At 36.0% G+C, this 14,926-nt stretch overlaps 2 protein-coding genes across 13 annotated transcripts; both read left to right on the top strand.

Moving 5' to 3' along the window:
* Positions 1-254: 254 nt before the first annotated feature.
* On the top strand, positions 255-2,842 carry LOC111796455 (WAT1-related protein At4g08300-like). The gene is made up of 7 exons (XM_023679063.1): positions 255-529; positions 620-682; positions 771-887; positions 1,651-1,894; positions 2,039-2,197; positions 2,288-2,439; positions 2,531-2,842. The coding sequence occupies exons 1-7, from the start codon at positions 318-320 to the stop codon at positions 2,718-2,720; spliced, it is 1,137 nt and encodes a 378-aa protein (XP_023534831.1). The 5' UTR covers positions 255-317; the 3' UTR covers positions 2,721-2,842.
* Positions 2,843-5,778: 2,936 nt separating this feature from the next.
* Positions 5,779-14,799, top strand: LOC111797679. 12 transcript variants are annotated; one of them, XM_023680762.1, is made up of 9 exons: positions 5,779-6,159; positions 6,426-6,533; positions 9,786-9,841; positions 10,704-10,778; positions 11,095-11,188; positions 11,497-11,591; positions 11,673-11,799; positions 14,320-14,438; positions 14,562-14,799. In XM_023680762.1, exons 2-9 carry the CDS (start codon positions 6,522-6,524, stop codon positions 14,710-14,712), a joined length of 729 nt encoding a protein of 242 aa, XP_023536530.1. In that variant the 5' UTR covers positions 5,779-6,159; positions 6,426-6,521; the 3' UTR covers positions 14,713-14,799. The 12 variants fall into 12 exon arrangements, with proteins under 12 accessions (XP_023536530.1, XP_023536541.1, XP_023536539.1 ...); XM_023680773.1 differs by having other exon boundaries at positions 10,699-10,778; XM_023680771.1 differs by having other exon boundaries at positions 9,770-9,841.
* The last annotated feature ends 127 nt before the right edge of the window (positions 14,800-14,926 follow it).

Below are 14,926 nucleotides of genomic sequence, written 5' to 3'. Positions count from 1 at the left end.
AAAAAAAAAAAAAAAAAAAAAAAAAAAAAAAAAAAAATTAATGGATTTGATATTGCCACAGTGTTAGCTTTGCAATTTGCATAATGTTTTTCCAAGTGGATAATACAAATNAAAAAAAAAAAAAAAAAAAAAAAAAAAAAAAAAAAAAAAAAAAAAAAAAAAAAAAAAAAAAAAAAAAAAAAAAAAAAAGGCAAATGCTTACGTTAGTGGTTTGCCTTTTTATGAGCTATAAGAAGCCCTTAACCTTTCACCCTTTCTTCACCACCCTCACACCCTTCAATCTAGAGAGAGACACAGACACAGAGACAGAGACAGCCATGGGTGCTGACACTGGCCTTGCTATGTTTTGTGGTCTCATTCATAAAATCAAACCCTACTTAGCTATGATCTCCTTGCAATTCGGCTACGCCGGGATGTACATCGTTACCATGCTTTGTTTTAAAAAGGGTATGAACCATTACGTTCTTGCGGTGTATCGACACGTCGTTGCTACCATTGTCATTGCTCCGTTCGCTTTCGTCCTCGAAAGGTTTGAAAACTGTTGTGGATTTTGAATCTGGGGTACCTGGTTATGGTTACGGTTACGGTTACGCTCTAACTTGGGTTTTTTTTACTTTAGGAAAATAAGGCCGAAGATGACATTCCCGATCCTCGCTCGGATATTGGCGCTCGGCTTTCTCGAGTAATGATCACATGCATGGATTTATGTGTTTTTTTATTCGGAGGAATTAAGGTTTTTTTTTTNTATGTTTTTTTTTTTGTGAGAACAGGCCTGTGTTGGATCAAAATTTGTACTATGTGGGACTGAAACTTACCTCAGCAACATTCACCTCTGTCACCATCAATATTCTTCCTGCTGTTACCTTCATTATGGCTCTCATTTTCAGGTGTTTTTTTTTTTTACTGTTCATTTTCCTTAATTTTTAATTTTCTTGTCTATTTTCCGCATCCCATTTTTCCTTAATAATATATATTTATTGTCGGTTGTGTTTAATTATTTACTGATCCATTACTGTTAATATTTTAGTAGGTTAAAATGGAATTACCTTAACCCTACATAAGTAACTAAAATTTGCACCTATTTATTTATTTATTTATTATATTATTCGTTTCCCTTGAACTAGCGATTAGTTAGTGTGAGATCTGTTCGAGAAGGGAACGAGTGTCAATGAGAACGTTGAGCTTCGAAGGAGGTGTATTGTGAGATCACATGTTGGTTTGAGAGGAAAACGAAACGTTGTTTGTAAGGGTGTGGAAACCTCTCTCCACTCGATCCGTTTTAAAAACCTTGATAGTAAGCCCAAAAGGGAAAGATTAAAGAAGACAATATTGGCTGTCGGTGGGGTTAGACATCTCTCTCCTGCTGACCTATTTTAAAAACGTTGAGAGGAACTCCAAAATGAGAAGATCAAAGAAGACAATGTCTGTTGTCGGTGGACTTGGGCATTCCTCTCCAGTCGACCCGTTTTAAAAAATTTAAAGAGAAAATCTCAAATGAAAAAATCAAAGACAACAATATATGGTGTCAGCTAATTTTAAATATTTTGAAAATATTTGTCTGAATAACTATTTTCTTAAATTTCATTTAAACTATTTTTTTTTCAAAATTTAAAATATATTGAAAATAATTTAATGAATTTTGTGAATCAGGCTAGAAAGAGTGAACTTCAAGAAGGTTCGTAGCATTGCGAAGGTGGTCGGAACATTGGTGACGATCGGGGGAGCAATGGTGATGACTCTATACAAAGGACCCATCGTCGACATCTTCCACGGCCAAGGACGCCACGCCGCCCACCAAAGCAACGGCAGCGAATCCTCCGACCAGCACTGGGTCCTCGGCACTCTCATGCTCCTCGGCAGCATCGTCGGTTGGTCCGGTTTCTTCATCTTACAAGTAATTTTCGAAAGTCCTCTATTTATAATCACAAAAGATACGAAGAAAACAATAAATAAAAATAGCAATAAATCAATACAAGATATTTATCTATAATAAAAGATCAAATATAATAATTTCTGACTCTAGCGATCCTGTTTTTAGTCGTTCACACTGAAGAAATACCCGGCAGAGCTGTCGTTGACCGCCTTGATATGCATCGCCGGCACGGTGGAGGGCTCCATTGTTACCCTTATTATGGAGCGCGACATGAGCGTCTGGGTCATCGGCTGGGACTCTCGGCTTCTCGCCGCCGTTTATACCGTAAGCCAAAAATAAATAAATAAATAAATAAATAAATCTCCTTTTATTTATTTAAATAATTAATTAAACAAATATATATATATTTTTTAGGGTGTGATATGCTCTGGACTTGCATATTACATACAAGGCGTGGTAATTCGTGAACGTGGCCCTGTTTTTGTTACCTCTTTTACCCCTCTCTGTATGATTATTACCGCCATCCTTGGCTCCATTGTTTTGGCCGAGCAAATTCACCTCGGAAGGTAACTTCTTTCTTACCTTCCCATAATTAATAATAATTTAGTTTTTTAAAATTAAATTCATAATTAATTTTTTAAATATTTAAATTTACAGCATAATCGGAGCCATTTTCATAGTGATGGGACTATACTTAGTGGTATGGGGCAAAGCCAAGGACCATATAAACAAACCGACGAACCAAAAAGGCGGCGCCGCCACCGAATTACCGATCACCGCCGAGCCGGAAACCACCGCCGCCGCCGTCGCCGCCGAGCGCTGCTCCTCCAAGGCTCCACCGGCGTGATCATTGTGAGAGCTGTCGAATCATGAAGAAATGAAAGAGGCGGCCCATTTTTATTTTGTCAACTTTTTGGTTTTTCGTTAAAATTTTAATTTTCTCATCGGCATCTTAATATATATAAATGTTGGGGTGTTTTTCGTCTTTTTACTTTTTTTTTTTTTTTTGGGTGGGTTTATAATTTAAATATATATATATATAAATGTTCGAGTTTTGGCTCGTGTTCTCTCTTTGTAATATGTAGAAACTATGGGGCTTCGAGTTTATTATGATGATGTTTATAAAGATCGTGTAATTCTACATATATTTTGTTGCGTTTTCTCATGATTTTAAATAAAGAAATTACGTCATTAATTTAATAAAATTGGTCGTCTGTATTTTCAATCCACGAGANTTTTTTTTTTTTTTTTTTTTGGGGTGGGTTTATAATTTAAATATATATATATATAAATGTTCGAGTTTTGGCTCGTGTTCTCTCTTTGTAATATGTAGAAACTATGGGGCTTCGAGTTTATTATGATGATGTTTATAAAGATCGTGTAATTCTACATATATTTTGTTGCGTTTTCTCATGATTTTAAATAAAGAAATTACGTCATTAATTTAATAAAATTGGTCGTCTGTATTTTCAATCCACGAGACACTGTGACTAAGTCGAGCAAAAAGTTTGTAGGAGCTTACTACTCTTTATCTATTTTTGTTTAGCTTATAGTGACGTTGTCGGTAGGTTTTATCATGTGGGAGAAGTAAAAAGCTCGTAGGGACCAGTTCACCACTCTCTATCTTTCCATTTAACCTATGGAAAGACCGACACCTTGTTTATCATATATGGTAAGCAAAAAGCTTGTTTGGGCTCACTGATCTCTGTCTTTTCATTCAATTTCTGGAGACTATCGTTGTTGGGTCAATCATGCATGTGGAGATCAAGCAAAAAGTTTACGGGGGCTCACTGCTCTATCTTTTCTTTACGTATTTTTGTCGTTTTGTTATAAATCAAAATTTTTAGATCCAGCTGGAATATAATCAGCTTCACGTGAGTATACTGTTATTATCGGTTGTCTTATCATTATAGTTATTCGGGAAAATACTCGTAATCGTCGTTTGAAAAAAAAACAAAAGAAAAAAGGAAAAGGGAATGAATCCTATAACAATTTCAAAGGTGGGCATGATGAGATTCTAAAATAAAGGAGATTGAACGTGGAAATGAAAGAACATTCACCGTGGCTTTATTAAAAGAACTTTCACGTCTAGATAGGGATTAAAGAAACTTGCAGACGACCCGAAAAAAGACTCGTTTCGAGTAAATTTCAATTGTACCCTCAAATTTTAAAGGATTTTCGGTTTTTATTTTTTATTCAGAAGGTCGTGGTAATATAAATAGCGCGTTACCTATGTAGGAAGAAGATTGACTTTTAACGGCAAATGCGGTTATTGTTTGTCATTAGACTATGGTTGGTTAAGGAAAAAACATGTTGGCATACCATTTATGGACGTGGTGAAAGAGTCTATAGAATGCTGTGCCTTGATCGCAAAGGTAACTAGCATAGCCGATGCGAGGAACAGTGGGATGTTGTAACTTTAAGAGAGAGGGACGGAGTCTAAAGTACTATACCACGAAAATTCCACGAGTGTATTAGTTGATTAACTAGACTGAGACTTTGATATCAATCGCTTTGGTAAGAAAAAGAAAATAGCTTAAATCATAAGAGAATCAAGGTTCCTAGAAGGTTCGGTTCACTAGGTTCTACCATAGCAATGTCCACTCGTACTCAAAATCTGCGTTTGATTATGGCTCATAAGGAACGCTAGGTTGAACGTTGTTTTCGCGGAGCTAGTTAGAAGGAAAAGAGACTCCTAGATAAAGGTAGCTTATCTCGCCTTTCGAAGGGATGTGAATAGTTGATAACAAAGTGGCGAACGGTGCCTGGTCAGTACTAGCTAGGTTTTTTTTTTCCGAGTGAATCGTAGATAAAATTATTATTATTTTTTTTTTTTAATTTTTTATTTATTTATGGGTATTGTGTGGGACCGACTTTGTGAACTTTGGAAACCATTTGGGCTTGGGCCTTGTTTAAGTTGGGCCTATATATTTGGTCTTGGGCTTCGAGGCAAATTCTTCCAACCCAATTACTATGTCGTGTGGGACCGACATTATTTAGTTTCTTTTTTTGTCATATTTATTGCACGAATTTGTCGTTGGCTTATACGATGTTTTCATGTACTTAAACTAGTGACGTGTCAGCTTGTGATTGGTTAAAGTTTCCTATTCAATATTTAAAATGAATGCCCTATCGAGACAACTCATTCACGCGTCTTAGTGTTAAATTTCATTGATGGTTGCCGTTGAAAATGCTAAGTTCGTCACATTTTTTTTATTGTTGATATTTAAGACGTTAAAAGATGATTATTTTTCGTTGATTTCAAAAGAAAATAAGTAAATTAGTTAATTATTTAAATCTAAGCTCGTGCTAGTATAGATAAATAAGTGATAAGAAATTCCAACTTGAACAGGGATCATTCCCATAATCCAATAAGCTTAAGAGAATATAATATTACAGAAGTGTTCATGTGACTTGAAAACTCGACCCATCTAGACTATCAAACTCAAACTATAAAGGTACGATTGGGTAAATTTTTTTTTTGTCGGGTCAAATCAACCGATCTAAAAATAGGGTTCAATTCAATCCAACTTTTAAGATTATTTAATCATAAATAATATTTAATGTTTGTAACTAATATTTGTGTTGGGTTATATTTGAGGAATATTTAGAATATTAAATTAATGTAATATATAAAGTGGGTAAATATATTTTNATAATATTTAATGTTTGTAACTAATATTTGTGTTGGGTTATATTTGAGGAATATTTAGAATATTAAATTAATGTAATATATAAAGTGGGTAAATATATTTTGTAATTAGTAATAATAAAAAAAATATGTTGAATTGTGAGGGGTCCGATCTCGGTCCAAATTGTTTTACAATCCAATAAAAACTCGACACGTGTCATAAGTATATAAATACATATAAAACAATCATCGTTAGAGCCGGAACAAACAAGCCGATTCCCTCCAAATTTAACTCCCCTTTTCCCTTCCGAGGTTCCTGCTGTACTCCGGATCGCGTTTCGTTAGGAACAATGCTTAATCTCACTCTAAGAGATTCTCGACCCTAGCACCCACATTTCAGTAATCAGATCACTGACAACTAGGCGTAAATTCATGGACTGACCGGCTGAGCAATCGGGGAATGCGGCGGAAGTTGGCGCCACTGAGATCGTTAAACGGTCGCTCAGAAGTGTTCGCCGTCAAGAACAGGAGGAGAATGGAGTCGATCCCGAGAAGGAACAATTACGGTGAGGATGTGGAGTTATGCGGGAGTCGGAACAAGAAGAAAAGTAAGTCGAAGGGGAAGACGACGCCTCAGTCGAGAAGTTCGAAGAAGGTGAAGTGGATTTAATTGGATAAATTACTACTCTAATTTCTTCATGATTGTCGATAGGTCCGAGAATCGTTGTAGCATGAGTAGTTCAATTAGACAAAACTACTCGATGTTTGAGTTGCGAATAGGGAAAATGCTGGAATTAGGTCCTGAAATATGATATATGATATGTTTTTTTTTTCGGTGATTTCAAATTGGACTAGGTTTGCACCTTTACATCAAACTATAGTCATCTCCAAGATGAAATAACTATGTTTTACAAACAGCAGGCGAAGGAAAAGCGAGCCATAAACTTGACGCCTAAGACAATTGTTCATTCTGAAGAGGCAACACCGACAATTCCCGACATGCGTCTGTAGGTAAAAATGATTAGAGAGGTCAGTTTATAGCCTTTTGTTGCTCTCACATATTTAAGTTCCGCATGTCAATTATGAACTTGTGTTCTATCAGTTGCTGTTTGTGTTTTCATGATGTGCTACTCGTTGAGATTTTAGTTTATATCTCGGTTTTGAAATTTCCACCCTTGAATTTGGAGTTTGTATACGAAGTGATTGTTGCATTTATCCTTGCCTTTTCTTTTCTTTAATCGAGGGTGACAATATTGATAATACCAAGCAGGATGATGAACTATCTCCACACTGGAAAAATTGGACATTCACTGACAGAAAATATTGTAAATAATGACCATACATTACAAAAAGCTTGTTCTTCAGTATTCGAAGGCTTGTTAACTCTTTAAGTTTAGACGACCTTCCATATGTGTTGCCACCCTCCGATTCTTCTCCGGGTGCAAATGAGGAGCCCATGGATCATGATCCCACTGAGTAAGCACTCATCACTAGCCCAGTAGGGTCAAACTCAATAATTGTACGAGTCCATTGAGAAGTTTTTAGAATGTTCTAGAAAGATTTAGCTATCTAGACATTTTAGAAATAGATATTTAGATATCTAGATATTTCAGGAATAAATTTAGAAGATTTTAAAAAATAAGATAGAAGATCACAAATATGCAAAAGATATGATAGAAGATCACAAATGTGTGGTCTACATTATCTAGCATCTACTATAAATACCCTCCACCTCCACCAAGTTTTCACCCCTAAGATTTTCATCCAAGAAAAGAAAAGTGTAGTAGTGTCGTAGATAGTGTTTTGTAATATCTTCTTGATTGATCTTAATAAAAAGTGTGAGTGTTTCCACAAAGAGTTGTGTTCTATGGATTGTTATATCAGAGCAAGGTTGGTATAGGTTGTCTGATCTTTTGAAATTCTTAGTTTGCTCTGTAGTTGCAGCTCTGCTTAATTTTCCACATCTGACACAATCTCTTGAGATTATTAGTGAGTGAGTTTCTTCGTGTCATACGTGGTCTGCGAGTTATGTGTCGAAAAAGCTTGTTTGGTATTGCTGAGGCACGACTAACACGATGAGTGATCTCCAAGTCATCGGAAGAATCAAGAAACTCAACAACAACAACTATAACACGTGGACAACATGTATGATGTTCTATCTACAAGGACAAGACCTTTGGAAAGTTGTTGGCGGAAGCGAAATTACGCCCCCAGAGGAGGATGCTAATGGCACCTTATGCAATTGGAAAATCAAAGCAAACAAAACAATGCATGCCTTGAAGACCACAACCAAAGAAGAAATGTTGGAGCACATTCGGGATAACAAGATGCCGAAAGAAGCATGGGACACGTTTGTGACACATTTTTTTTTTTTTTTTGAAAAAAGAAGAATGATACAAGGTTACAACTTCTAGAGAACAAGTATTATCAATCTCACAAACGTTTAGCTACTTTCGAGTATTTGGTTGAATTTGCTACGTATTTGTGCCTAGTCATCTACCCAACAAGTTTGACAAGAAAGCAGTCAAGTATATATTTGTTGGATATGACAACCAAAGAAAAGGAAGTGTTTGATCCAACAAGTGGAAGATGCTACACTTCCAGAGATGTAGCTTTTGATGAAGCATTGAAGAAGAAAGTCTTACCATTCTCGAACAACATTGAAGAAATTCTACAGTAGAAGACTGAAGCAAACTGCACACATTTGGTCAAGTGTTGATGCGCTTGAATATCCAAGTGACACTGATGTTGGTTAGCAAGAAATGCTCAACCAAGCAAACTCGGTGAAAAGGAAATGACACCTCAACAACTTAGGCGATCCTAAAGAATCCAAAAGGAAAATCGTAAGTATGTCAATGCAACTATTAGAGAAGACAAATGACCAATAAAGTCCAAAAGTCAAATCCTAAGTACGTCAACGCAACTATTATAGAAGACGGATGACCAATATGGTACAATGAATGAGTGTTAGTGTTGAGGGAGGATGTTAAAAGATTATCACTAGCCTAATAATGTCAAGCTCAATAATTTTACGAGTCTATTATCTAGAAGTTTCAAATGTTCTAAAAAGATTTAGATATCTAGATACTTCAGAAATAAATCTAGACCATATATAAATACCCTTCCACTCCACCAAGTTTTTCATCTAAGAAAAGAGAATTGTAGTAGTATCCTCTAAAGAGTGTCTTATAATCACTTGGTCTTAATAAAAAGTATGAGTGTTTCCCACAGAAGAGTTGGGGCCAACATTAGCAATGTGCTAACGTGGATGCTGACAAGGAAATAGTGCTCCATCACCTCCCAAAAAGTGCAGAAATGGTATATTTCATCCTGCATTCAAGTGTTACTTTCTTTCTTTCTCTACTTTTGAAAGTTGAACTGTTTCAACTTAAACTTCACAAGTTGTAACCTGCCGATGTCTATTTTTGAGCTTATCATCTACTTCTCGTGATTTATTATCAGGATGATAACCTGAATAAAACACTTGGGTTTAGTGATTCTGCAGAAAGGCCAATTCTTGAGCATCAAAGTAGATTTCTTCAGGACAGGTTATTACTAATTATGAATGATTAAGTTCTTTGATCTCTCTTCTTCTTCCTAGAGAACCATGACTTTTATTTACATTTACCCCCTTCCTCTCAAACGCTGCCTGCCTTAATTATGATATTGAACTCTAACAGTTACGTATTTCTATTTTACACAACAATAAACTTTCTTAAAAGAAAGTTTAAAGCTCTATAACGTCGTTTAAAATTTTACACGTTGTTCTGTGTTGTGGGTTGAATTTTAGTATATTCCCCCATCTTTTCCTGCCATTTTCCTGCTTAATTTTATTGTGAACGTTTCTTTTTAACTACCGAGAGAATTAATTGATATGAGAGGTGGAAGAAGCATGCTATGCAGAGCTGTTGACCATAATTTGAAAATGCTGCGAAGACTTATGGCTTCAGTGTATGATACCTCCTGCAAATGTGTGCTCATTTCACTTATTCGTTTCACGATTATAATGTTCCTCCATTTAAGGATATGGGATTTTTAATATATCACTTGGTTCCTTTACTGCTCATTTAGTTGCTGCTGTCAGTTTATTACTTCCGTTGACAAGCAAACTTGAATTGTGGTCGATTCATAATTTACATGAGGAATTAGTAGTTTTAAACCTTCATAGTTCTGTAATGTCTTGGATTATATTATTTTTGTTCGATTAAGGCATCATTCATTCTTATGAATGGCTTCTTGCATTTCTAAATGTTTCAACATTTCAGTGGTAGTTTTCTATAGGTATCTTTGGTGTCTAAAGAGATGATAAGCCTGAAGAATATTCTCCTCATCACGGGGTATGCAGAAACTCACTATTATCACCTGATCTATGTTTACGTTGTTTAGATTTTGTACTTTTCATTGAAACAATGTGTCTCGTCTATGCAGTTTCTTCTTTTTAGTCTTGATGATATCTTAAAATTATGTTGAAGCTGGTTTTGTGAAACTCTGTTGGGTTGTTTTTGTTCATCATTGTAAATACAAGTAAATAAATCATTCTTTTGGCCGTTATATGTTTCTTTGCCATTTTATTCCACCTCCAAATCTCTTCTGAATATTTGCTACTTGTATGGTGTTAGATGGCTATGAAGGCAACTGAAAATTTGTTTTGAGGTGCAGCTGTGCCATATTTTTAGTGGAATTCGTCTTTAATTCTTGCAAATTATCATATTAGAATGGCATCTATTGTCGAATATCAAATAGTTTTTGTTTTTATTTTTTTTATTGTTTCATTTGTCCTATGAATTGAATGTTTACTTGAGGAATATTTGTTATGAAGGAAAAACTAATTGAGTATGAATTTGCTGTGTGTTTTTATTCTATATGCCAATTTATCTACTCAAAATTTGCTAACTTTGCACTGTTTGCTTGGAGTCTGGACTACTCTTTTTTTAAAAAACTTTTGTTGTTGTTGCTTTTATGGATACAAAGAAATCAAGGGACTTCGATTGTTAATAACCACAGTGCTCTTTTGTTCAACCTCGATGGATGGCCTTTTTTGCAATGGATTCCTTAGTGCTGGTCTCCTCTACCCGCAGCCTGTGTAGTGACTCCATTTTTGATTGATGGATTATGAATATAAATATAAAGTATAAATATTGTTTCATACAAAAAAAAAAAAAAACTTGACTGTGTCTAATATATTCTTCTTCAGTTCAGTGCATCTGTCATTCAATCGGGAGCTGTTCTCGAGCATATGATTGGAGAGGCTTTACAATCTCATCAGCTAAAATGGTCCGTTCTATTTCAATTTTGGCTTGGATTTCTCCATGTTATAATTTCTTTCTTGAACTTTATGGCCTTGCTCGTTCTGCATGTGTTTGGTTACTCCTTGAAGAGAATGGTATTAGAAAGAAAAAAAAAAAAATTTAAATTTCGTTGTCTGGTGAATCTGTATTGCTGATTTCTCCTTCAAAAAGAGCATCAAATTGGGACATTATGATGTTGTTCAACCAACTCAACCAACTGTGAAATTAGCTCTTTATCAAATTCTCCTTTTCGCTGGCCATAAATCTCTTTAATAATGACTGAAAAGATGATTATATTATAGGTCAGTAAAACATTTCCAGGGGTCGAGGAACAATTTTATTGGGAAATGTTGTTCTCTTCAAGAGAGTACACCATCCAAATGTTTAGCGACTAAGGTGATTGAACTTATCCCTTCATCAGACGATGATTCTAAAGATTACATTAAAGGTGTTGGAGAATTTGAATTCATCGCATCTGTAAGCCCCAGCAACCAAGTTGAAGCTAAGCCTTTTAATTCTTTTAGAGGACGTGGATATCATTTTTCTTGAGGATCCTGGTTTTGTTTCTGCAATTCAAGAGATTGCTGACACAGGAACCCATAATTTTGACCAGCAATAGTGAGAGTGCTTACTTGTGGAATCGATTTCATTTTGTTTACAGTTTACAATGATTTATTCACTCTTGTTTTATCGTTGAACTACAGGTAGCAATCCTGTTCTCCTTAATACTTTTGGATAGGCTACAGGTCTTTTTTATACGATCACCATCAACGGAGCTACTCAGCCATTTTAATATAAGGTGCGTGCTTCTGGCTCATCTACTACTAATGACATATAGCTTAATTTCCATTCAGTTGATTCGTTATCGGTTACCTTTCAGATTTGTGTTGCTGAAGGAGTCAGCAACCAACCATTCTTACTTTAAGGTATTATTCATTGTTGCCACAAAGATATACGGAAAAGCATTGTGTTTCTTCAGTTCTGGTGCCAGGGTAAAAGATTTAGAGGTCAGTCATGCTTTCAAAACTCACAACAAACTTTGATGTTAATATTTTGATTTGACACCATGCACTTCAAAATGGCCACAATTGGAATGTTTGTTTGGTGTTGGTTTGACTCTAGTGAGGTTACATCTATATTAATGTGAACTTCATCGATCCTAGTCTAGACTTTCCCACCCACGGAAGTAAGAGGAAAGCCTTTAAAGCAGACAACATAAACCCCTTCTTTTAAGTCGGACAACGATGAACACTTTATGCTGAATTTGTTTTTGCCTTTTTTTTTTGTTCACTCTAGAGCAAAACTCATGACAAAACTTTGACTTTCAAGGTTATGGCTTGGAGATTCATTTCGACCTTCATTGAAGTCATCTCTAAACTCTTGACATGAATGTTGCTCTATTCTTGCTTGCATTTGAGTTTGACGAATTTGCTCACTTTTCTTGGTGTGTTAGATGATGCATTATCTTCTTCTTGGTGTGTTAGATGATGCATTGTCTTCTTTGGTCACACATTACTGACACGACACTTGCATGCCACCACCACTCTTGTACACAATATGAGTCACAAATTACTTTTTTCTAATACGATTGTGACTTAACCCACAAAAATGGGTCCAGTCAAACATGCACCAACTGTTACTCTTGAAAAATACTTCTTAGTAGACCATTACTCACGATTTGGTTGGCATGTGGGTTGCCATTGTGAAATGAGTTACTCTTGAAAAATACTTCTTAGTAGACCATTACTCACGATTTGGTTGGCATGTGGGTTGCCATTGTGAAATGAGTGGCAGAATGAACTTACAAATAAATGTTTTTTTTTTCCTCTTAAATTTGGTTTCTATGTATTTAGTTAATCTCTTTTTAACTTTCAAAACTGTTTAATAGATTAAACTTTCATTTCAATTTTCGACATTCAATTTTTCTTTTGTCAACGAAAATAAGTTACAAGACTAAAGTTTGTAATTCAATTTTGTTTGAATTAGTTATCAGCAAAATTGGCCTAAATTGAACTCTAGAATGGGGATGCAGTGTACTTTGTATGGCTTCTTGTTGTAGCTAACTAAGTCAAAATCGATGTTATTTCATTGATTCTAGAAGTTAATAGGACCTCTTACTTTCTTTCATAAATAAGTTAGGGGTGCGGGAAGGTGGAAAATGAAAGAAATTTGTAGTTTAATCAATGCATTTCATATCTGCCATGCATGTCAAGCTCGTCTTGAATCTGGACTGAAAATTTTGATGAACAAAAAATCCGCCCTTTGCATTAATGCCTGTCGGTTGCATTAAGAAAAAGTTCCAATAAAATTAGGCTTTTCAAAGAGGCCTAGTCGTGTCCTGACGGAACTCCCCAACCATTTCTTTCAATGAGAATTGGCCATTTTTTACCCTATTAGTTCATCTCTTTGAAAGACCTTTCCCTTCCCACCCCTAATAAAGCTTTCTTGGTAATGATAAGATTTTTGAAACGATTAGCAAAAGATGCAAGATGGTAACAGTAGAGAGAGTCTTCCCTGTCATCATCAAAATAGCCAGTTTGCGGGGTACGGTACCCTTCTTATTTGCATCGATGTTTCAGGTAATCTGTAAAAGCCACCCACCATCAGCTTCAGTGACTCCCGTGACTCAAAAAAAAAAAGTTCTAAATCATGGCTTTGTATTTATCACTCTGTCCCATCTCAACCCCATTCCATTCCAACTCTCCTTTTCTCTCTCTCTCTCTCCTACAAGTAAAAAACTAAAGATTCTATATAACCAACCAACTACCATCTTCCTAGTGAAAAGGGGTTCAATTTTTAAGGCAACCAAAGGTGAAAGAGAGGCTTGAAAGAGGTGGGGTTTGAGTTTTACCCTACAAGAAAAGTTGGCTGGTTGGCAGCAAAAGAAGCTTTAAACTGAGCGACGACAATGGAAGGGTTTGAGAAGTACGGTAATAAGAAGAGGGTGATGGTGGTGGTAGATCATACATCGCAGTCCAAGCATGCTATGATGTGGGCTCTAACCCATGTGGCCAATAATGGTGATTTCCTCACTCTTCTTCACGTTGTTTCTCACTCAAACAAGCTCCTCTCTGAAACGCCTTCTCATTCTTCTTCCTCGTCATTTCTTGCTAACTCTCTTGGCTACCTCTGCAAAGCTTCTAGACCTGAGGTATATAACTTCTGTTTTTCATCCATTTGTTAGCCTTTAATTTGCATTTTCATCTTTAGACTGAATATATGAAGTGGGAAGGTTATGGATGAACTATTATGTGGGAAATGGGTCATATTGGGTTATCTCTAATTTAACCCATTGGTGTCCCTCTAATGCATGTGTTAATAAATAAAATGAAGGGAAAAAGAAAGCATAGTGACTACTAGTAGCTAGCCCTTTCCTAGTGCTCCCCCATCATCCGGATGATTCGAGGGCCATTTGTAAATGACAAATGAAAGGGGAAATCGAGGTGGAACCATCTTTTTAAGTATTACATCAGTGCGGTGTTGGGTTCTGTGGGTGACTTTTTCTTATTTCTGGTGCAAAATTTCAGGTGGAAGTTGAAGCACTGGTGATACAAGGCCCGAAACTAGAGACAATTTTGAGCCAAGTGAAGAAGCTTGAGGCATCTGTTTTGGTGGTGCCCCAGAAAAAGCCTTCTCTGTTTGGATGGTGGGTACCAACCCTTTCATTATCTTATCTTGGCCCCTTTTTCATCCAAAAAAAAAACAAAAGCAGTAAAAAGTTTGAATGATCATGAATACTAACCTGGTCGACATGGTCATTTCCTTGCAGCTTCTGTGGGACCAGCAGCTCAGAGCAGCTTGTGGAACAGTGCATCAGCCATGCCGATTGCTTTACAATTGGAGTTAGAAAACAGAGCAATGGCATGGGTGGTTACCTTATCAACACCAGGTGGCAGAAGAACTTCTGGCTTCTTGCTTAGTTGTCTCTAATCTTATCTTAACCCTGTAACTAAATGCAGATGACCTTAGAACACTCCATCAAAGTTGGAATGATCCGAACTTCAGATCTTTCAGTCTAACAANTGTCAACGAAAATAAGTTACAAGACTAAATTTTGTAATTTAATTTTGTTTGAATTAGTTATCAGCAAAATTGGCCTAAATTGAACTCTAGAATGGGGATGCATTGTACTTT

The sequence above is a fragment of the Cucurbita pepo genome, chromosome LG06 (genome assembly GCF_002806865.2).
Source record: "Cucurbita pepo subsp. pepo cultivar mu-cu-16 chromosome LG06, ASM280686v2, whole genome shotgun sequence".
NCBI lineage: Eukaryota > Viridiplantae > Streptophyta > Magnoliopsida > Cucurbitales > Cucurbitaceae > Cucurbita > Cucurbita pepo.
The sequence above is the reverse complement of the archived record's forward strand: the minus strand, read 5'-3'. Positions and strand labels throughout refer to the sequence as shown.